General features: G+C 37.8%; 1 protein-coding gene across 1 annotated transcript in view; it reads right to left on the bottom strand.

Annotated features, from left to right (window-relative positions):
• LOC121316905 (sodium/potassium-transporting ATPase subunit beta-1-interacting protein 2) overlaps positions 1-25,504 on the bottom strand; it is a 213,598-nt gene continuing 188,094 nt past the window's right edge. Inside the window, exons 5-7 of the mRNA XM_041252250.1 lie at positions 20,051-20,111; positions 13,143-13,224; positions 1-2,577 (exon numbers count right to left, since the gene is read on the bottom strand). Of these exons, the coding sequence (XP_041108184.1) occupies positions 2,568-2,577; positions 13,143-13,224; positions 20,051-20,111 (153 nt within the window). The 3' untranslated portion in view covers positions 1-2,567. The remainder of the gene's footprint in view (positions 2,578-13,142; positions 13,225-20,050; positions 20,112-25,504) is intronic.

Raw genomic sequence — 25,504 nt, 5'->3', positions numbered from 1 at the left:
TTCACAAACTGAATTTATTATATTTACAGTAGTTTTAAAAAGTAACAGAAATAGAAAAATAGCTAAAACTAATTAAAAATAGAAGTTAGTGCCAAACCAGAGCAAAAGAACTGCCGTTCTTTTGAGGTCAAGAAGTTTTTGTTTTGTTTTGTTTTTTTTTCTCACTGTGTATGCTTGAAGTACATTTGAATAAATATTGTATGGCACTATATGCATGTAAAAAAGATTCTCTGCTTGGGATTTCAAATTAATTTCTAGAATAAATCTAAAATATCACAACTGGTTTTGAATAATTTATTTACATACTGTAGTGATACCACCACTGAATATAATGGGTGCAGGACATTCAATAGCAAAGGTGACTTGCTGAAACTCTTGATAACTTATTTTTCATAGCTTACAAACCTAAGGTGATAACTCCATGCCTTAACTATATGTATATTTCCATTGAGGTTAGTGCATACATAGGTTTATATACAGTACATATAGAAAGACTGAGTAAATTATACTCAGCATGCATGAATTAGTGATTTATATAGTATGTGCAGTTTTTTATTATATGGCACAATAAAATGTTAAATAAATAATGAACCACTATTTAGAAAGAGATTATCTGACTGCCTTAAAGTGTAGAATTGCCACAAAGGACCTCAATGGTCCTTTGCACTGGAGCTCCCTATACTGGTTAAAAATGTTCAGCACCCATCACAGTAAAAAAAAAAAAAAAATCTGGCTCTTATTGTTTTGGAATGTTGAATACAGCATTTACAAACATGTCCTTAAAATCTTGAACTTGTCCTGGATAAACGCATGGCTTCTAGTCTAAATAATGTTTTTTTTTTTTTTTTTTTTTTTTTTTTTTAATAAAGTCAGTAAATAAACATCATCTACATGCTTCAGATTTATGTTTAGAGAACATTTTAATGATGGCGGGGCTGTAAAAAATCGGATGCCAGAATTCAGATAACAACAGTGAAATACAATAAGAACGTGATTGTGAACAGGGATCTGGCCAACTTTACGCTTAATTGTGAAGGGACTGCGCAAAACAGATTACATTCAATACAAGAAGTTCAGTTTAAGTCCAGAAATAAAGTACAGCAACACTGGCTGCAAATGGTCAGTCTTTTAAAACAAAATTATCCACTACTATACACTGGACAATTCTTTATGCAGCTTCTCTTCCACAATTTATTTTGGGGAGAATTTATTTGCAATTGTATTTTCTGACACTGCAGCCATTTTGTTTAATTTCTCACTTCTGTTACTCCATTACAGATTTTAAATGTCACTTCCGTTCCAAGTTTACCATTAAAAACAGGTTGGAGAATTACTGGGGTATTTCCTTGTGTTCAGCCTGAAAGCATTTGCATTTTCAGACTGTCCACCCAAAATGGATACAGCAGCAGAATATGATTGCAGTACAAGCCCTCCTTTACAAACCCTTTCATACATGGAAAGAGATCCCTGGAGGAGAAGACAAGCACAAAGAGCTACTCTTCAGTTCTTCATGGTTTCGTGCCACCTACACAAAGCACAGTTTTCAGCCACAGCACATGGAAGATAAAATATACACTCTATCACAGACTACTTCCCCTCTTAACACTGTATTATCAGGAAACCACCAATACATTTTTTTACAGCTTTAAGAAAAACAATTCATTTACACCATACAATAAACTTATAATAACTATAAAAGAGTAAACACTGTTACGTATGTTAAAGTTGGCCAAAGTTAATAGAAATAATAATAATAAAAAATTCTTAGTCAATCCACCAGACATGTCTGTGCACGCATTTATTACATCACATAATAATAGGCATTATCCGATACAGAGAAACTGTGAATCACCCACTTTTTCCTTGCTAATTTATATTAGGTTTGCTTCGGAAGTTTGTATGTGCTGTTAATGCTTTACATAATTTATGTGCAACCTAGGCAAAATATTGTTTTGGCCACTGCAAATAGATAAAATGTTCTTCCAATAGCTAAATGTACTTTGAAAGCTGCACTCGTAAAACCAATTAATCAGTGTGGACTTGTGTGTTGCCATTGAACTTCACCTTGAAAACCTTTTTGGTTTAGTAAAAGTGACAGGTTATAGTTTAAACCAAGAATTTTTTTGCTTAAAGGACATTTTTCAATCTTCTACCTATTAATACATCTTGGCACTTAAGAGTATTACTCAAGCTACAACAACAACAAAAAGAGATACTTTTCTTTATAAAATCAATATCGTTAATAACCTTAAATTCTGGTTATTTGATTGAGAGCAGCAACTGACAGACTGGAGATATGATTAACAGTAAGGACCATGCCTCTAGAGGGCACTCTTCTGCTGGATCCTCTTAAGTCCATCTGGTTTAACTTGCTGCTTGATTTGTTGTGTACAGACAAAGTCCAGTGCATTTTTTATTTTATTTTAGTCGTTGAGGTTAAACCACAGGATCTTTTTTTCTTTTGTTAAATCAGTTTTTAAGACACTGTAGCATTTTTTAAGACGTATAAGCTAAACACAGAAGGTCACTATCCTTTGATTTTTTTTTTCTTAAGGCAGCCACCTGGGTTACTTTGACCTAAAAAAAAAGAAAAAAAGAAAATAGATTACTATCCATACAGTGCCCATACAATGTTCACAACAGGAACTGTTATTTTAGTTGTGTTCCTGGTTAATAAGCCCAGAAAGGCAATGTATGATTCAAATTAGAATATATATATATATATATATATATATATTATATATATATATATATATATATATATATATATATATATACACACAGTACTGTGCAAAAGTTTTAGGCAGGTGCTGTAAAGTAAGAATGCTTTCAAAAATAGACATGTTAATAGATTAGATTTATCAATTAACTAAATGCAAAGTGAGTGAACAGAAGAAAAATCTAAATCAAATCCATATTTGGTGTGACCACCCTTTGCCTTCAAAACAGCATAAATTCGTCTAGGTACACTTGCACAAAGTCAGGGATTTTGTAGGCATATAGTCAGGTGTATGATTAAACAATTATACCAAACAGGTGCTAATGATCATCAATTCAATATGTAGGTTGAAACACGATCATTAACTGAAACAGAAACAGCTGTGTAGGAGGAATAAAACTGGGTGAGGTACAGCCAAACTCAGCTAACAAGGTGAGGTTGCTGAAGACAGTTTACTGTCAAAAGTCATACACCATGGCAAGACTGAGCACAGCAACAAGACATAAGGTAGTTATACTGCATCAGCAAGGTCTCTCCCAGGCAGAAATTTCAAGGCAGATAGGGGTTGCTGTCCAAGCTCTTTTGAAGAAGCACAAAGAAACAGGCAATGCTGAGGACTGTAGACGCAGTGGTAGGCCAAGGAAACTTACTGCAGCAGATGAAAGACACATCATGCTTACTTCCCTTCCCAATCAGAAGATGTCCAGCAATGCCATCAGCTCAGAATTGGCAGAAAACAGTGGGACCCTGGTACACCCATCTACTGTCCAGAGAAGTCTGGTCAGAAGTGGCCTTCATGGAAGACTTGCAACCAAAAAGCCATACCTCTGAGGTGGAAACATGGCCAAGAAACTCAACTATGCATGAAAACACAGGAACTGGGGTGCAGAAAAATGGCAGCAGGTGCTCTGGACTGATGAGTCAAAATTTGAAATATTTGGCTGTAGCAGAAGGCAGTTTGTTCGCCGAAGGGCTGGAGAGCGGTACACGAATGAATGTCTGCAGGCAACAGTGAAGCAAGTTTGGGGCTGCATTTCTGCAAATGGAGTTGGGGATTTGGTCAGCAGTAATGGTCTTCTCAATGCTGAGAAGTACAGGCAGATACTTATCCATCATGCAATACCAGCAGGGAGGCATCGGATTGGCCCCAGATTTATTCTGCAGCATGACAACCACCCCAAACATATAGCGAAAGACATTAAGAACTATCTTCAGCGTAAAGAAGAACAAGAAGTCCTAGAAGTGATGGTATGGCCCCCACAGAGCCCTGATCTCAACATCATCGAGTCTGTCTGGGATTACATGAAGAGAGAGAAGCAACTGAGGCTGCCTAAATCCACAGAACAACTATGGTTAGTTCTCCAAGATGTTTGGGCCAACCTACCTGCCGAGTTCCTTCAAAAACTGTGTCCCTAGAAGAATTGATGTTGTTTTGAAGGCAAAGGGTGGTCACACCAAATATTGATTTGATGTAGATTTTTCTTCTGTTCACTCACTTTGCATTTTGTTAATTGATAAATATAAACTATTAACGTGTCTATTTTTGAAAGCATTATTACTTTACAGCATTTTTTCACACCTGCCTAAAACTTTATATATATATATATATAACATATAATATATTATATATAGATGTATATTATATAATATATATATAATAGAGTATAATATATTATACTGTATGGCGTATACCATAAATCGGTATTTTGAATATAACTGGTAAGATTTGATGACGTATATTATATATCTATCATTATTCTACCAGTTAGAATACTTAAAATATAGAATCATGTCATTCAGTCTGTCAGTTCTTAGAATCAACAAAAAATGCGATTTATGGTTACGCGGTATGTCATCGAAGAATATATTTATTCCTGCATATTCTCAATTAACAAAATAATCATTAATATCAAAGAATATATTTATTTCTGAATACACATTTTCCATTAACAAAATAATCATTAATGAGCTTACATTAATGCACAACTGAGCAATTTAACATGGTACTGAACAATATTGTGATCCACTTATATAGAACAACCAACATTCTGGTAAATTTGCTTTTAAAACAATTCATAACGGTGCTGAATGATACTGTACTCCAAATACATAGTAGTTTGACGAAAAATAACATTCTGTTAAATGCAAATTAAATAATTCGTTCAACAGAAAATCACACTTTGGTTAGGACACAAAACGCGACAAATACAGGCACTAACTAGATATATTTACTTACTTATTGCAGCCTGGTAGACTCTTGTGGCACTTGGAGTTACACAGGACTCCTGAAGCCTTACTTTTAATGCGCAAAAGCGAGACATTTGGCCATTAGCCAAAGGCACGTGTTTATTCTTGAGATTTATCGGTAAATGTCTGAAGTAAAGCATTGTCATGTTTATTTTGGACATTTACCATTTTGTTTGACAAATGTCAACATTTACCAGTAAATCTTAACATTTGCCAATATTCAGACTAGTCAAAGCAACATTTCAAACTTGAATTTTTCTTAAATTAAGTATTTCAAGGGAGCACCCTTTACACACTGAAATTAACATATACATTAATTTTATTATGTGCGTAACATCAGTGACACACATGTGAAACAAGGCCCATAGTAATCAAAATGCCTTTGAGCTTGGTCTCTGGAGATCAATTTTACATAGAGTTTGAAAATGGTCTGTATAAATATCTCAGTATTGAGTGTGGGATCCGCTGGCATTAATGCAATCTCTACATCGATGGAACATGCTTCTAAGGTAGCAGACGACATTTTGGGGGATCCTGTCCCATTCTTCAGTCATTGCAACACCAAGCTCTCCAATGTCACATGGAAGGTTACAATGCTGACAAATACAATGTAAAAGAAGATCCAAAAGGTGTTTCTATGGGATTAAGGTCTGGACTTCTTGCTGGCCAGTCCATAACCTCTATAATCTCCTGCTCAAATTAAATTATAACTATCCTGGCAGTATGACAACAGACATTATCTTGCATCAAAACAAACTCAGCGCTAATAGCACCAGCAAATGGCCTTCCTGCAGTGTCTGAGTCTATGTATCGTAGAGCTGTAAATCCGCTCCTTAGAAATATAATAGATAAGAACATACGAATGTTTACACATGAGAGGAGGCCATATGGCCCACTTGCTAGTTTGGTTGTTAGTAGCTTACTGGTCCCAGAATCTCATCAAGCAACTTCTTGAATACGTTTCGTGCAACCTCCAATGCAGATACCTCCGTGCACCATAAGTGGAGTCCTTTCCAAAACAGCCACATTCAACGATATTGATTAATCAGTGGACAAAACGAGGGCCCAGTGGACAATTATGGAGCTGCCAGGTCTGATGATCAAGGGAGTAATAAACATATATATAATTAGGGCTGTCAATTAATTGCAGTTAACTTCTGTGATTAACTCGTTAATTTCTTTGGAGATTATTTTGTTTGGTTTTATTATTTCTCGATATTTACTTTTTTTAAACATATTTTTGTATTAATACACCAGGCTTTTATCAGCATCTAGTTTCTTTGTGCGATGCATAGATTGTTTCCTGACTCAGCTGATGTGAGGCAGTGATATGCAATGTAACAAAATAATCACAACGAATGTAGCATCACATATTTTATACAGAATATTGTTCTCTTTAGTGAAATTCAATTAATACTTACAGGCTATACATTACTGGGACCTGAACACTTGCCAGTTCATCTCAACCTGACAAATATGTTGCCAAAATAAATAATATAGTTATGTATAATAATGTGCATGTGTGTGTGTTTTAAAATCTTTTTACTCAGGCACTGCAAGAGACAGCAATGCATATAGAGCCTCATTAGAAAGAGCAGGCAAGTGTACTGTGGTAACCAATGAGACTACAGACCATCAGTTATCCCAAAATACAAGCAGTTGATCGAAAGTTTGTGGGTTTTGCAAGTACGTCCCCAAATGTAAAGCACACTGGACAAATAAGTGGCACTTCATTGTACCAGTAGCAGACATGCTTTTAAAATGTACCCTGTGTTGTCGGGAGCTGTCCTGTGGCCATCAAGGGGAAAATGATGTTACTCGTCATCTGGAAATTGAAACACAATACAAACAGCAGAGCAGTGTCGCCGCAGCAACAAATTCATTTTGTACCAATTTCGAATCCCCTCACTGATAAATGAAGTATGTTTAAAAATAATAATTATTCTTACTATTGTAACGACGGGGCAGTTAAGCTTGAGGATTATGGGGCTCTGGACTTGGTGCTGGACTGTGGGGAAGGATGGGAGTACTCGTGTAGATTGTAGATGTTGCCTTTGATGATGTGTGTGTGTGTGTGTGTGTGTGATAGGCCTGCATAAATGGAGTGTGCTGTGTTGTAGCAAGTAAAGCTAATGATTCTCTCTAACTCTCTCTCTCTCTCTTTCTCTCTGTCTTGAGCAGAATGCTCTGTGTAGCTGTACTGCTAACTGTCTTTCTTTCAGTGTGTGGTGACTTTTCCTGCTGTTCTGTCTCTCTCTCGTCTCTCAATTTACTCGCTCTGTGAGACTGCATTTTGTTCTGATTGGTTGTTTAATTATTCATATTTGTAACCATGAAAATGTCCAGTCAAGAGTGAGTGGGGGTTATAAAAAGTCACAGTGAGCAGAATGCGAATGACAGTGTGAGTGGAGTTTAAGAGTTCCAGGCTAAAAGAGCGTCCAGCAAATAAAACAACTGCATTGCCATTAAAAAGAAATATCCTGTTGTAGCGTCTTCGTTTCTTCTGCCACTAAGAACCCAACGCGTCACGTTACACTGATTTCAGAGAAGTGGGATAATGGAGACCTCTGAAGGAACTGGTCTGGATGCACCTGTCAGTAGCCAAAAATAGGCTACAGCCTGGCTTAAGACGAAGCCTAGAGAGACAGCAATCTGGAAGGCAGAAAAGGGAGAGCTTCTGGGCGACGTTTCACGTCACCACCACCCGCCGTCGCCACCACCTTGAGTTCACGCCGCTGCAAGAAGTGATAAACCCAAAACTAGCTTGCGCGTTCCTGCCTCAGAGAGTCAACTCAGGACTCCCGCTCTTAGCCGTGACAGCGCAGCCATCTCCTGGCACGACCACGCTGCCGCAGCCCAGTACCAGCGCGAAACTGATGCGGTCCACATCCAACACACTGTTGAAAATGCACTTGAGTGAAGTCCGGCTGTCATCTGAACTGACAGCTCTGTCACCACCGGCACCCACCGGAATCAAATAGAAAATACCCCGCATCTCCAGCTGAATCTCCCTGGAAGCCGTTCTGGCTCAAGTCGAGCTTGCAGCCACTGAGCATGGCTGGAGCTCCACTGCTACCATCACAGGGCTTAAAGGCCCTGAAGAGACAAGTTGTGGAAAACGAGTCCTACTTGCTACTCCAGGACCAGTTGCAGAACCGCTGACGGTCCCCCAAAGAAAGACTGGGAACACTGGAAGTTGACATTGCCCGTCTAGCCAGAGGAGCGTATAGTGATGAGAGCAGTAGCTTTGTTCGCCGTATAGCTGCGGATCGAAACTGAGCCATCAAGTTCGGCTCGCTACTCTGGCTTCTTTGGACGAAGCCATCACCCGGGCCACAGCCATTGAAACAGTGCTTCAGGACCAACCAACCACAGAGCGCCCTCCACCAGTCGATCAGTATCCTGGACCCAAGCCGCATCAAGAGGAGAGAGACAGCATGATAAAGAGACCAGAGAACTCCCCACTGCTAAGAGTAGAGTGCCAACCCATGAGAGAGGTCACAAAATGGAAAGGATCTGCTGGCGCTGTGGGGAGCATGGCCATGTGATGGCTGATTGCCACCAGCTAGAAGCAAAATTGACCACATGCCAGCCGTCGGGAAAACGGAAGCGGGTCCTTATAGAAGGGGAGACCAGGACCCCAAACACACTGTCCGCACCAATGCTTGCCATGCATAATGACTACTGTCATTTTTTTATTTTTTTATAAAATATATTATATATATATTATATAAACTATATATATATAAAATACAAAACCAAAAGATCATAATTGGATAAGTTTCCACCCCCCTGAGTTAATACTTGGTGGAAGTACCTTTGGGAGCAATTATAGCTGTGAGTCTGTTGGGATAGGTCTTTGCACACCTAGATTTGATAATATTTGACCATTCTTTCTTTACAAAACTCGGTCAAGTTCCTTGGGGAGCGTTGATGGAAAGCAATCTTCAAGTCATGCCACAAATTTTTGATTGGATTTAGGTCTGGGCTCAGACTGGGCCACTCAAGGACATTTACCTTTTTGTTCCTTAGCCACGCCATTGTAGCTTTGGCTGTGTCTTTCAACAACTTTGTCCCTGAGTTCTTTTGAAAGCGCTCTGGTGCTCACGGTTGAGTCTTTGCTTTGAAATGCACTACCCAGCAGAGGGAACCTACAGGAACTTCTGAATTTACCCCGAAACCATGTGAATCACTACAATTTAACACAGGTGGATGCCACTTGGTGGTAGGCCACTCATTCGCGGGTTGAAGGTGATTTTAAAAGGGGGTGGTTACACACATTTAACACAGGTGATGCCACTTGACTTCCACATACTGAATGTGGATTCGATTAAACCTAACTAATAATTTGGATTGCTATTTGGGATTGCTATTACAAGGGGTGGGGGTGGGGGTGGACACTTATCTTCACTTGGAAGTTGTAGGGTAGGATGTGTAGATAAATGAAAAAAAAAATGCATTTTAATTGCGGGCTATACGGCAATAAAAGGTGAATATTTCAAAAAGGGGGTGTAGACTTTCTATAGGCACTGTATATATATCTCAAAGGAAACTGATACGAAAACATACAGTATAATTTGAAATGCATTAAGGCGAGTAATAAACTGTCTCCATTGTGGTTTAGCAAATTATGTCATTTTTCTATATAATTGTGTAAATAAATATAAAACTATAAAGAAGGGGCAACAATATTAATCCAGAAATAGGACAACAGTTTTTTTTTTTTTTTTTGTTTTTAAATGTTTATGTCGGGTTGTTTTTATTTGCTATAATAATAATAAATGTAATAATACTAATAATATATACAGTAATAAAAACAAACCAGTGAAATGGATGCATTATTTTGTTTGGTCACTTTACCTACGTCATTAAAACATATTAACCAACACTAATTTTGGTCTAATTGGTATATATATTTATATATATATATATATATATATATATATATATATATATATATAGATAGATAGATAGATAGATAGATAGATAGATACTTTTGGCCACAGCTGTGAATAGTAAACATACGCATGTTTTGGGGGTCGCAATAAAATGACTTTAAAATGACTTGAGCTTCTCTATTGGTAGACGGAATGCTATTAACAATATGTAAATATAAGTATCCTGCTAGCTTTCTGCACACAGCAGTGAAATATACTGTATTTTTTTTTTGTTAGTTTTTTTAACTGCAAAAGTCGCCAACATCAAAATTCTAAGCTGCTTTCACACTGGCACTCCTACCCGGGTCCGGACCCAGGTCCTGGTCACAATCCCGCGTAGTATGAAACCACGTACCTGTGTTGTGGGCTGACACGCTTTGACCCAGGTTGAGCGAGACAAAATGCATGACAGCTGTTAATAAGCTAACAGTGTAACAAATAGCCATGCCTGTGTGAAAGTTTTACTTCAGCAAAGAACATTTCAGTTTGTTCTGTTTAGCCATATTTTTGTTGATAGAGTCAGATTGCAGCAGGGATGAAGAAACATTTGCTCTAATAAAAAATGTGGCCGACGAAGAGAAGCTTGGATGGAAGTGTCAGTAACAAGCTTATTCCGGGGTATTGATATGTGCATTGTGTAATTGCGTCTGTCATCCAGATCAACCTAGCATTTATCAAAAGCAGTGTCTAATCGCGTACTCTATGCGCATGTCACCGGGTCCTGCCCGGGTAGGTTCTGACCCGGGTAGATCATGCCAGTGTGAAAGGGGCTGTAATCATGCACTGAGTTAATACACATTAATAAGGGGACAACCTTATTCCTAGCAGTTTGACTCTTCAGTACATGTTAGTTCTCCAAAAATGTGAATAATTGTGCTATTGCTAAATTGATACCTGCTACGAATCACATCATCCGAGTAATACAGTACAAATCGCAGCTCAAATCTGCAGGGTCTTTTCACTCTTCTGGGAGGATCATGTTCAAAGATATCTCCACCCTCTTCATGTGCAGTCCACACAAGCACACGAAGCCTGACATTTTCTTAGAGCAACATAGGCTACAAACTTGATTTGTGATTTCCAACCAGTAAGTAGCTTAACAACACAATTTAATGCACGTGTACAAACACAGAATATTTAAATTACATAATTATTGGAAAATTAATCATAGACATTTTTTTTTTTTATTTAATATGTGTTGCATGAATAAGTGTGTTTTAAATAAATTATGAGGATGAAAGGGGACACTTTTCTTTTGAGCTTGTGTAAGGCAAAATAAGCCGTACTGCAGAAACATTTTATGTACTGCGTAGGCAATCAACTCCGAAAAATCTCTCCAAGTCTCTCTTTCTGATCAAGACCCTTAGCCCCTATGCTGTCAGATTCAGACAAGCATTGCCACTGAAGATGTTGACGAAGGAGCTGGCAGTGGTGTTCTCTTGTAGTTTTGGTTAGCAAACAAAAATCACCATGAATGAAGAACACAAAGGGCCTCATGTACTAAACAGCGGTAACCAGTTTACCACGCAGTAAGGCCGAAATGAATCTCATGGAAAAACATACCGCGTACGTAATTTACATACAATTAAAAATGGTAATCCATGGAAACGTATTCAAATTCTCTCCCCTAATACCGTGAGGGAGGGACTTGATATAAAAAACATATTTACTTAAAGGTGCTAACTTTCCTAAGTCTCTCAGCACGTGTTAAGTTTACCATTTATTGAAACCAGGTGGTGTCTGTCTAAATCACAATATAAATATAAATAGAGCAGACCATAAGTAGTGTTGTGTGGGAAACATGATAATCGCATATATCTGCTTTCAGGTACTGTATTTAATTTTTTTCCAGGATAAACAATTGCCCATGTTCCACAGAACACTACAAATACAATGTCAAATATAGGTTATATAGGATGTATTTCACTGGCTTTGTGGATTAAGCAATATTTTAACATACGGTGTTGTAATACTGTACATAATGATATGATTCTGAAAATGTTACTTACCAAAAGAAGACTGCATGTGAACTGTATTACATAATCATTTCCTTTATTCCAATTCCAAACATGTTGCTTTCTTAATGCAAGATGCATTGTAGGAATAGACAGTGCTGTATAAAATCCCATGATGTACTGAATTTTTTCCATTATGACGTAGTACTTCCGAAACGGCCAAGAGACAGTTGTGCTCTTTTAACACATGAATTACACTGAATTATTTTGGCCTGAAAAAATTACCATTTTTGTCATGGAAAAGACAACAGTGAGTACTGCACAAACTGTGACTAGCCTGTGCAAATATTTGTTCTCAGTTAAATATTTTCTGTTTCTCCGCTTTGGCCGTCTCAAAGCAAGACATTCATGGTGCTATGCAGAATTCTGTATCCCTGCATGATTCCATGCCTGTGCAGATGCAGTTTTTCAAAGCTGGATGTGGATGCGCGATATTCCTGTACGCGAGTCCTGCTGTGTTCTCAATTACTGCCATTGAGTTCTGCTGCAGTTTGCAAACAAACTTTGAAAACAAGACCAAACTAATTCTGTAGCAAAATAAAACAGCACATTTAACACCACTGACTTTCTATAGTACACTCAGCCTCCTGCGTTGCTCAATACACGAAACCCCTGATTAAAAGTAACCTTATAAAACTATTTTTTTCTTTAAAAACACATTTTAATTTTATTACATGTAAATACTGTTCAGAAACATCAAGCGTTCTTGTATAGTGAACTTGATCTATGCAGGCGTCAAATCTAAAGGGATACAGAATTCTATGGGGATACAGAATTCTATGGGGATACAGAAATCTGCGTAACACCGTGCCACCTCCCCTCATCCTACGGAGACCTACTGAAGATGTAGCTGGTGCCCACTGGTGCTTCCTTGGTCGCTGTAATTCTGACAAAGTGAGAGCCGGACTACCTGTCCTTTGGAACGCCCATAAACTAAAATAAAGGGTGTGTAACGCGTGCAGCATTTCGCGTGTTATGATGACAGGCAAATGAATAATTTAGCTTGCCTTATTTGTGCATATTATGATATTACTGAATAGAGCGGTCATGCCTTCCTTTTTGCGTGCTGTATGGGTTTCTCTTCCCACGCAGTATTGCAGGTAATTTACCACTGTTTAGTGCATGAGGCCCAAAGTGTCCAGTGCATTCCAGTGTAAGGAACCTTAGGTCATTGTATTGGAAATTCAAGAGGCTCAGAATGAAAGAATAGATAGTAATACTTACATATACATAGGCTGTAGTTGCAAATGTGAGGTCTTCTGTGGGCCCTGATAACCGTAAGAATCAAACCCTCCTATAAAATCAACTGAGACACAAAAAAAAAAAAAGAACTCATTAGGGCGGTATTTAACATAAGCATGGACTTCCATTAAAATCAATCTCATCCGCTATAATTCAATGGTGCAAAATATCTACTGATTAATTATTGGAGGGCTTTAAAGGGGCACCATTTCTAGAGCACTAAAATGTAAAAAAATGCCTCTTGGATTAAACGATAAGACTGCAAACTTGAACAGGAATAACACAGTGCAACTTTAATGGTTGAACAACAACCCCTAGCTTGGCTTTCAGAAACAAAAAGGATGTAAGGCTTTTAATAAAAGAGCAAATGTAGTCCTGCATAAAATGAGATTACTGTAGCTGGATAAAAATAAGAAATATACTTTCTACTCAGCAAATGAAGGGCAGGTTTTTAATAAATATGGCTCAAATTCTCATTTCCTTTCTCTAGCACACAGTGACTTACAGGAGAGTACAATTTCTCCATTCCACAGAAGTGTGATTATCCCCATCACCTTTCAGACTGATCATGTTTAGCTGTGAAAGAGCCCTGGCTGAAAATGTAACCCTCACAATACCACCACTAGCAGTATATTATTTTGGATTCACAGACTATATCATTGCTAACGGTGATAACAATGGATTTGAAACAAATAATCTACAGTGGTCCCAAGAATTACAATTGTGTACCGGTTTGTACCATTATGAAACAGAATATGAAAATCCGAGCTTTATTGCATGCAGAAAACCTGTAATGATATGCCCCCAGTGCGTGCCCTCTTTAAGGATTGTATAGAAAGAGCGGGACTAAGCATTTATCATATATATGAATAGTTGTACGTGGGTGAAATGCAACTGACCACACCTAGGCAGTTTGGCATTTACACAAATTAAAATACCAATAATACATCTTCAGCGATCGCAATAAATGGAATACAATGCCTACTGTCAATACATAAACTATTGTGTGCTGATATCATATCAAGAAAAAATATATCCTATATTTATAATGTATTAAAAAAAATAATCCTGTGCTTTTTTAAAAAAAATCTGAAACTGAGGTAACCTCAAATATTACTTTCTTAATTTTATTTAGTTGCTTCAGAGCTCAAGCCTTTGTCTAAAATTGTATTGAGGACTCAAAGGATTACCTTCCACATCAACGTCATTTATTTACAAATAAAACTATCCACAACCGATTTTCTTTGCTTTTCAGGCTTCTTCGTGTCTAATCGTAGTCCTTTTGTGCAAAACATTCACACAATTAATTCAGCAAACAAAGAGAATGCAAATCCATCACTGATGAGTGGTTTAGCGAACCCTTTTGAGCCCTCACCTGCCATTTATTATACTAAACTTGACTGCAAGCCACACTCCGGGCCTAAATACATTTTTCAGCTATAATAGTAAAACATCTCTAATGCAGCTTATGAATTCTGATAGTAACATCCTAATTTCCTTCAGTGGAGACAGTGTTTTAATATTAAAATAATGTTTAAAATCATTATAAAAACGTCATATTTGATTAGGTTGCACTACAGTGTACATTACTTAAGCATGCTTTATCTCTTATATTAATAAGAATTAGGATGACAAGGAGAGAGCCTTTATATGGCTGTTAGCTTACAGGGTTCTAGTACCACTCTTTCTTCGGCATTTCAGCGTTCTGGCTTTCTTTAAAACGTAACAGTATTTCCAATTAGTGGATGCATTATGAAAGAGGCCCTCTGTAGATTTTAGTATTTTTTTTTTCCCCCACACAGTTTGACTGTGGTTAAAAATAATTTAGCTTTGATGGATAACATAACTAACTTTATATTGCCAAAAGCCCTTTGCACAAAGAATGAAATACAAAGGCAACTTGTGCTAATTTAACAAGGGCAAGGGGTACAAGTACAGTACCAACCAAAGAGGCTAAAACTAACGCAAATGCAGGTCACCATGACTAGATCAGGGATTAGCAACTTTCACCCTTCCTGACCTGGGTCTTTGTTCCAACTATGTTCTTAACGGTGTAATAGAACCAATTAAAATATCCATTCAGGTCCAGAAACGGTTAACTACTTCTTTATACCTGTCAAATCTGGAGTAGAATTGCCTTCCAGCGCCAACGTTGCCCATGTCTGACCTAGATTCTGAAACCCTAAATAATTATTGCTAAGGAATGTTCCTGCCAAGATAGATAACTGATTTTCAACACATACATACATAAGTATGATATACTTCTGTACAAACCTCTTAAACCTGCTGAATAAAATTAGAAAGCATCTGATGTTAACAGCATATCAAATGTATGCTTTATTTCTATAAATACCAGATGAACAGGACTGTAGTGTAGCTGAATTTACTCAGCAGACTGGAACAGATGAAGACTCCAGGGCTGTTTTTGGAAAGTCACACTTGGACAGCGTGCTTGCAGTGAGGTCCTGTACCTGACAACGGGGAAGCAATTCCTGACACAGCTCATTAAGCTTCCATGCTCACCCCACACGTGTTCTATAAGGACATGTTGCGAGGTCAGGCTGGCTATAATAGGCTGTTAATGTTGTTTAGCTGGATGAAGGGGAAATGATGGGTGTGCGTTGGGCTGTGTGAGGCAGAGAATTGTCTTCCTGGAACCAACACCACTGTAGCAGGAAGGATACAACCACCAACTGAAGCACAATCATAGCATGGTTTATCCACAAAACATTGACAACTTAGAAAGGGACGTATGAGTGCCTTACACAGGATTAATAAATCAGGATCTAATAATGCGTGCAATAATTTTAAACTTCATGCATACGAACAAATCAAGTAATTTATTAATGCACAAATGATAATTATAGGCCCAGGAGTGAAAGGGCCAACGTTGCCCATCCCTGCTCTAAGTAATTTGAATCCAGAAGTCTTCTCTTATCTAGATCAGGGGTGTCCAAAGTTGGCTCTTCCACAACTGGTCTTTGTTCCTGCCCTGGTAATTATCTAATTTTACCTGTTAAAGCTGGAGTGGAATTGCCCCCCAGGACTGTGAATTTACACCCCTAGACGTTCTTTGGATACCTTTTCAATATGATATTATTTTGCCAATGAGCTCAACTGATCTATGTCTACCCTTTTCCAAGGTGTTAGTTTAATTAGTTCTGATAGGAAAATGGTTTACATTAGCCTCCACTGAGACCAACCAACAAAATGTCACTTGTTTTAAATTAATTCTGATTCAAAGTGTAACCCTTAGGCATTCAGATCACATGGCCTCCCAGTCCCCATGCTCCTAATTAAAAAGTCCAACAGTGGCTTTGAAATCAGTTCATTTTTAGAATCCTGCAACTAAAAACAAACAATTTAAATAATCAACACATTTTTAGTAGGAATTAGGGGGGCTGACACAGTAGAAGGGAGTTTGCCTAAATTAATTTAATCAAAATCCTATAATCGCTAGAGTACCATCACTAATTTAGGACTAATCCTAATGGAACTGAATATTACATACAAGTAACATATTTTGACATATTTTAGAACAAACAGAATAATTTACATTAATCCAAACTTGTAAACAAATTTAAAAAATGAAACAGTGGGCTAGACATATGAAGGTATAGTCTAAAATGCAATTTATAAGAGTTAAATAAAGTTGTTAGTTATAAAGTAAGTGTGTCAAAACAGTGCCAAATGTATTTGCTACTCATTATGTAAAATTAACAGCATGCCTTAGAAATGTTTGATTTTAAAATTCAAGTACATTACTTTTTTGACATCTCATATAGTTTCCAAAGGTGTTTCTGTATGGTGTATTGGTAGTTTTCACCTCTGCCCGCTCTTTTGCAGTACCTACTGTATTTATTTATTATCAACTAATGTGGACAGTAAGTACAATTACCAGGATAAAGGGTTTATTTTTGCTATTTCTACCAATTTTCTGTGGTTTAAATGAGGAGGGACACAGCCAATGCATATTATTTTCACACCTGGGTAAGCATTTGTAGTCAGTGTATATTTAGCATTAGCTTTAAATAGATATTCTTGGCTTTTTAATATTGGAGGTTTAATGAATAAAACCATAGCACTTCAAAAGAAGTGTCAGTAATTAAAATATAATTATGCATGAACTGACATATTTCCTATTGTTTTCATACAAAGTAAGCATCAACTCAGCATACATTTAATACATACTGATTCTGGTGATATTCCATTATTCACAATTAATGTTAGTTAGTTTTGGGGTTAAGTGTGAATTTGTTTACTTCATTTAAATGTATTGGTAAACCATATGCTTGTTCATTTGAATTACACTTATTAAAAAAAGAGTTACCAATTAAATCAACACACAGTTTTGACACACTCGATCAATTTTACCATTAATGTCCAACATTGCTTGTAAATGACTGACCACATTGAGAGTAAGGTAACCCCAGCCAAAGACAAAGTCATTATCCACTGGTAAATCACCACTGGAAAACATACAAATGTCTTTGTGTGATGAAGATGTTGCAGTTCAAAACGAGTCTCAAGATTCTTGTCACTATACCTTTAAAACCTGGTATCACAAGCAGCTTTTGTTGATGGCCACAAAAAGGAGACATCTGCTGCCATCGTGTTGTCTTTTGTGACCATGGTGGTCAATGCTTTCAACAAGTCAGAGAGGTGTTGCCCAGTTTAGGACAATGCCTTATTTTGCTGGCAACACAACAGCAACATGCTCAATATCAGCCAGTCACATTTGATAGTAGTGTCACATGGCAATAAAATAGCAATGTAATGAAACATTGTTTTCACTTGTATTGCTTATAGTATGACATCAAATTATGCTTTTGTATTTGGAAAACAGTGTAATATGTCAATAACACTATACTGATTATGAAAGAATTATTTGATGTAATGGATAGGTGGGAGTCCATTATCCAGAGAGCTGATTATCATATATTAATTCTGTTTACAGAAAACATATACAATATGGTTTGCGATATGTTTAAACACATAGCAATCTAGCAAAGCTCAGGGCACAGCTGATTGGATTAAGATTAATTTGCAACCAATTGTCTACAGCACCCAGCTCTCTCAACCTGTAGGGCATTATATAAGCACTGACGCTAACTTAGTGTGCCAGCACTCAGAGCCAGCTCACCAAAGGGCCTTTCTCACTCAGTGGGCTGTCAACTGGACCTCGTCTTCACCAGGGATTGCTTGCCACCAGTCACTCCTCTTGACATCTGACCACTACTTTATCTCCTTTATCTTCCACCCCTTCCTGCTCCGCTGACCCCCTCTGTCACCTTCCATCAAAACCTCTGTTCCCTCTCCCCCTTTGTCTTCTCCTCTGCTGCTCTCTTACACCTCCCCTCCTAACTCTCTGTAGACTTGGCTACCTCTCTAACTTCCTTCTCCTCTACACTCACCTCTGCCAAACGCTCCTACTTCGACTATCATTCAGTCTTCCACTAACAATCCTCATAAACCTCTACCTTCTCCCTCCTTAGCCCCCCTCCCCTCTTCGCACCCTCCTCCATCTCAGCTGATGACTTCCCTCCCCTCCTCCTTCTCCTCCAAAATCTCAGACATCTGCAAACTCTTCAATACCCTGTTCTCTGCTCACTCCCTCCCCATCACCCTCTGCAACCCCTACTATTTTACCCTCCTTCTCCTCCTTTTTGCCCCTCTTTGATTCTGATCTCTGCTCCCTGATCCAGAGCCATAAACCCACCACATGTGCCCGGGAACCCCTCCCCACTCACCTCTTCCAGGCTGCTGCCCCTGCTCTACTCCCTTTTATTTCCTCTCTTCTCAACACCTCATCTGCTCTCTGGATGTTTCCCCTCTGATTCAAACAAGCATGCAGCACCCCCGTCTTAAAATAAAAACCGTGTCTGGATCCCTTGTCCCTCCAGAAATACCTCCCGTTCCTCTCTAAAGCCGTCGACATGTGTTCCCTAAGGCTCAGTCCTAGGACCCCTCCTGTTTTCGCTCTATACTCACTCCTTGGGTCCCCTCATCTCCTCTCATGGCTTCTCGTATCATTTCTATGCTGATGATGCCCAGATCTTCAGCTCCTTTCCCCCCTCCGACACCTTCTCTTGTGTATCTGTCTCTCGGTCATCTCCTGGATGCAGTCGCATCCTTTCAAACTCAACCTCTCCAAATCAGACCTCCTTTTCTTCCCCACCTCTTCCTTCCCCACCGCTGATCTCTCTAGCTCTATTCCTCTCGAATCCACCACCCTCTATCCTTCCTCATCCACCAAGAACCTTGGTGTTACCCTCGACCCCTACCTATCCTACTCTCAGCACATCTCTACTCAGCTCAGTCTGACCACTGTCTGGCACCTCCTCAAGACACAGCTGTTCAAATAGCATCTGTAAACATTACAATTCTCAACCATGCTGGACTATATGGCACCTAATTGTACTTGCATCAGCTACTCCATACCTTGCTGCACTCAACTACTGCTCCTAACTACTTACTGTATGTTGTATTTGATTTTATTGTTATAGGTAACCATACTCACATTTTTGTTAAGAAATAATAATAATAATAATAATAATAATAATAATAATAATAATAATAATAATAATAATAATACAATATATGGAAATGTAACATCTTCCATTTGATAAACTATTTAGAGGTTTCCTGATAGTGATGGTATTTGTTTTTAAAGTGTGGGATATATTTTTTAAATAACCTAATGACCTCATAATGGCAATATTAGTACTTGCATCTACCAGTATCTTCTTGGCATTAGGGATTTTATGAGGTTAAAACAAAAAAACAAAAATATATTAGAGAACCAAACAATAAATAACAATGACTGTTGAAAGATGTGCTGTCCTTGATGTGGCATTTTACATTAAAAAGATGCAGCAGGAGATACTTACAGCTATCTTCTTCTTCAGTAATTAATTTCACAACATAACAGGCATAGATAAATCCAGCAAGCTGAAAAAAAAAAGAAAAAAGTTCAACATCTAAGTCATGTACTGTATGAAACACAGTAATAGAGAAAGATCTGCACGAGAACAGGAGAGACAGGAGAGAATCTCTATAAACAATTGCTATTTGTATTGGATGCACCAGCACTGTACTTGTTTGGTAGTGTCTGTTCATTTTGTTTGTCTGTTTTTGGCTATTGTACCATTTTATTTTACAAAGTGTTTTTGTCTTGTTAAACAATTTTATTTTGTTAATAAAACACAGCACCGTAGCGCCTCAGTTTTGCCTCACAATGCCTCTTCCAAGGAATCTAATCATCACAGACTGCTAAAAAGACTGAGAATATTAATGGAAAAAATATAAATAATAACACAGAGAAGTTACTGCATGAAAGGCCCTGGAATTCCACAATCTTTCAGATGGTTTACTGTTTTATAATCTCGCTAAATATTCTGAAAAGTATGGAACAGCTACAAATGAACAACTTTCAGCGGATGTGGACCAATGCGATATCTTAAATTTGGGGAGGCATCCTTACTAAATGAAGTGCCTGCTTTTAAGTTCACTTATTGTATGTTGATAGGTATGTTACGTTGAGCATATGCCTGAGCAGAAGGATGGCGAAACAGATCTGGGCTTGGTTTCTGGATGTCAGCTGGGGGCAAATTGCAGTGAGAGTGTAAGTGGGGGAAACAGGAGTGCAGAACTGTGGATAGTGACTTTAATGGAAAGAGTACCAGTGCTACTGTAGGATCTAGGCCATCTGTCAACGATGTTAACCAGGGTGTGCAGCTAACAAAAAAATGATGCAGTTTTTCCATGGTTATGCTATGCATTTAACATGGTTTACCCTGTTTTTTTTTGTTTTTTTTTAATGTGCTCTATCATACCTCTCTAGTCTTTACAATGCTTACCTATGCTTTACCATGCTTTCACTATGGTTTATTACACTATGGGGTAGGTTTACTAAAGGGTTGCACCTGTCGCAATAGTCGCAAACCAGTTGCATATGAGTTGCTGTTAGTGCTGTTAGTGACTTTTCAGGGAATGCTTTGCGGCAGCAGTTTTTCTTTGCAGTTCAACCTTAGATGAATTTGTAATTATGCACGTTCCTGCATAAATTCACAAAAAGGGGGGCGGCAATAGTACAAATGAGTGCTCTCAAATATTACAACAAGATATATGAAAGCTGCAGGCAATTGCGATACTTAAAATTGCGTCAGTTTGGTAACAACTTTTGAAAGCTTTTTTATTTTTTATTTAGAGTGACCAATTGTTATTTTTATAATTTTTTCCCCCAGTTTGAGATGTCCAGTTATGTTTTTTCTCCTCGCCGCAGCCGGTCCCCACACAGCACAATTTCTGAGGGTGTGTAGCGTCATTTTTATAAAGGGTTACTCCCTGTTCAGAATGCAGCAGAACTAAACATAGAACATCCTACTGTATATTCTATCATGCAGAGTGCATTTGCTCAAAAGAAAAGCGACTGTTCAACAAAGAACACCCCAAACAAAGCCCACTGTATCTAAATCTCTTGAATGAAAAAGGAAGGACAACAAAAGAGCAACTGATTTCACCAAACAATGTTGTAAAATTTGATTGGGAAACAGTGACCTATTGCTGGCTAGGTACTGTATGTATCTAACACTACAATTCAACACTACTGGTACTAGCCCAAGATAATTGCAGTGGTTGGTGGAGCAGTGCCACCTTTGAATGAAGACACATTTAATGCCACTGCAGTGCTTAACATTTGTCATTCTGTGGCAGATTACATTTGTATGAACAAGCTGAAATATAAAGGCTAAAATAATACATTTGTATTCAGTTCAAATTACCAAGGCTCTACATAAAGAAGGGGTGGGGTCTATAAATTTGAAGAATAATGGTTTAAAGATTCTGGGAATACCTCAAGGTTCTGCCCTCATTTAATGTGAATAATATACAACTCCCCCAGTACTTGCTGCTGAAAGCATAGACCATCAAACACAAATGAGTCTCAAGACTGGGGTTATTTACATAATATTATGACCTGCTGTGAAGGACAATACTTACAAATGATCCTCTTTGGGGTTATGCAGTGAATGTTATACCTGAATCAGGTTAATTTTTCATTTGGAATAAAAGCTCAGCTTGTTAAACAGCATTGACAATAAAAACAACAATAAACCTAGCCATGCTCTGTTCTGCTAGACGCTTCGGTGTGCAAAATCCATTCACCTCCCAGAGTATCTTTCCTGAACAACTAATACCCAAGGTTGAAGACTGCAATTTGCTTTTTTTTTTTTAGGCTTGAAAATGAAGAGCCTTAGACAATATTCTTAGTTAATAGCTTTCCGCTCAGCTCTTTTCCATCAGGATCCCCTCTTTAATGCCTGCAGCTTACAGATATTTATTTTTCTTCTTCTCATTCGAGGCGTATTTCAAGATGGCTACAAAGTGGCTACTTATTTTCGCATAGCAGGACGTGCCTGAAGCTAACTCTATCTTTGACTAAGTGGATGGACTATTAAAAATGCAATGACTGTGCAAACTTCTCTAAAAAGAATGAAATGGGTCTGGTTATTAAGTAAAACAAAAACAAATGTGTATGAGATAACATTGTCTAAATAGAGAGTCCAGCATTGACCCTCGCCTTGACTGAACTGCAGAAGATTACTTTAATTGATAATGATATCAGGGAGTGGATCAATGAAATTATAATTAATAACCAAATGATACATCGATTGTTTAATCTTCAATATTATATAATATTTTTATGTTTAATCTTCAATCTTCAATACTGTGGGCCATATGTATAAAACTTACTGTCTGCTTTATCGTGGCTGTAACAGTGTGACAATATCCAGTGATTCCAGTGAATTCACTTAAGATTTGCATAAAAATGTTAGGATCTCAAATTAATAATTTTTTTTCATCTGATTCAGCATCTTAACTACCACAACCTTCAGACCACATTGAAAATAAAACGTGCCGCCTTCAGTCTAACTTCCTAGTTTAAATCATGTTTTTTAAACCAATCATTAAACTAATAATTATTACACCTGAATTCTGTTTTTTTTTTATATCTAATAAACAGTTTTATTTTTTTAAAAGTATATCTTATTTATTTATTACTTACATCAGGTTCAGCATCTCCAAGGATGATTGTATGTAATTGTTTGTTTAATGAACCCTTTAAGCACAAAACAGATTTCTTAATGTGCTGTGCTAGCCTTTATTTTGATGATTACGTACTACAAATATGTTTTGATTTATATTTACCCCTCCTCTAGCAGCGATAGCTTTACTGTAGTATGAACTTCAAGTTAAAACAAAATGCATCTGGTAAAAGACATACAGTTCTTAACTCCAAACCAATTCCATTTCAAAGAAAGGCTACAACTACTACAACGAATAATTATATGAGAAGTACTATTAAAATAATTTTAAGCAGCAGGATTTGATGCTGTGAACTTACAAAACTACAAGCAAAGAATTTATTTTTTGATGCTTGTTGCTGAGATTTCAGTGGGTTTTTTTATTTTATTTTTTATCAGCAGCAGCCTGGAGGTGTGTATCGACTATATACTACATTTGTAATTTATATTAAAAAAATCATAAACAGATTCACCTGTTAAATAAATTTAGTCATCTCCAATTTTTTTAACTTTGTTTTCTCCCCAACTTAGTGTGCCCAATTATTATCAGTATCCTTGGCTCACCGCTCACAACCCCCCTCCCCTCCCCTCCCCTCCCGACTCGGGTAATGGAGGCTGGAGCGCGCGTCCTCCGAGACGTGCTCCTGCCAATCTATCATTTTCCGCACTGTGGATCCACAACACCACCAGACCTATAATTCTGGAGGACAACACAGATCTGGAGGCTCCCCTGCAGGAACCACAGGCACCCTATCGGCCACAGGGGTCGCCGATGCGCGGTGAGCCGTGGATTCACCTTCCGACCTAAGCCCTCCCTATCCGGGCAGTGTGCGGCGAATTGTGCGCTGCCCCCTAGGAATTCCCAGTCACGGTCGGCTGTGACATAGCCTGGTCTCAAACCTGCGATCCCCAGACCACAGGGCACATCCACGTGGAGCACTTTTGCTGGATGCGCCACTCGGGAACCCATCATATTCACCTGTTTTGAGATTATTCAGAGAAGTCTTTTGTGAACGCAGAAGATTACAGAAGGTCAGCAAGTGTGTTTTTGTCTCAGTAAGATGACAAGTCTTCAATGCGTCCTTGTAATTTGACTCATTTTGACCCATGGTACAATGTTAAATGGAACCAAACTGGAACTGGAACACACATTTCCAAAATCTAAAAAAGTAATGTACCGTGACGGTATGACATCGTTCTAGAAAAATAATGTTCATTCTGGTGTCAAACACCACTGTAAATATAGCCAATGTCCGAAGGTAGAGTAGGTGGGGCTGGAACATTTGAAAAGCCTCACTGTCACATGATATGAATGGAATGAGAAAGACTATTCTGTTAAAGCCAGATCAAGGTAGATTCAGAGAAATTATACAAAACTCATTACTGGAGCAACACAACCCAGAACCACTCCTATTGCCAACACTTTAAAATAAAAAGAGGAATGAAAACAATAGCATTTAAAATACTTACAGTACTCTTCAAAATGAAATGTCTGTCAGGATAGCCGCAAAGAACCGGCAGCTGTATCATTCCTAACCCATCATCAAACTGCTGCATATATTTTTACACTTTTCAGTCCTGTTTTGTTCTGACCAGATTAAACCTTGACATAGTCTCTGGGAAGCTTATTAAGGGACAAAGGAATTATACAGCTTGGCAGTATCGGACACATATTATGAACACAGCTTCAGATGTTTTTTAAAAGTGATTTCTCCACTGGGCTTTAAAAACTTATTTTTTTCACTGGAAGACTTCTCATATAACAGTCACAAAAAACAAAAAACATGGATGATTGTTTTAAATTAAATAATTTTTTTTTATATTATAGACATATAAAAATGTCTTTAGGCAATAACCTGTGAGGGTGAGATTGCGAACTTCAGAACATCAACACCTGAATACCAACGGTATCCTTTCCTTTGTCTTCTAAGTCGCCTTATGTGCTACCTTCAGTACTTAGCAGGGGTTTCCACAATATGAAAAATTATTTAGCACAGGGAAATGCCTGTACTGGTTTGTTAAATTAAGAAATAAGTTATTATTTTGGATAACATTCTTCAGTGGTCTTTTTTAAATGGTTTAATTTAGATACGGCTGACTTTAGATTTTTAGCATTTATTCAAAATCCATGGACAGGCATTTACCATTTAAATAAACTCTCTAATCAACTTCTGCATATACCTCTTCAGGGTACAATAGAAAATGCATATGACTTTTGATTCAGAAATTTCTAACAAAAAATATAGAAAGTTAACCATA

Source organism: Polyodon spathula, chromosome 6 (assembly GCF_017654505.1).
Source record: "Polyodon spathula isolate WHYD16114869_AA chromosome 6, ASM1765450v1, whole genome shotgun sequence".
In the NCBI taxonomy this organism is placed as follows: Eukaryota; Metazoa; Chordata; class Actinopteri; order Acipenseriformes; family Polyodontidae; genus Polyodon; species Polyodon spathula.
Note: the sequence above shows the minus strand (reverse complement) of the source record. Positions and strands in the feature narration are given on the sequence as shown.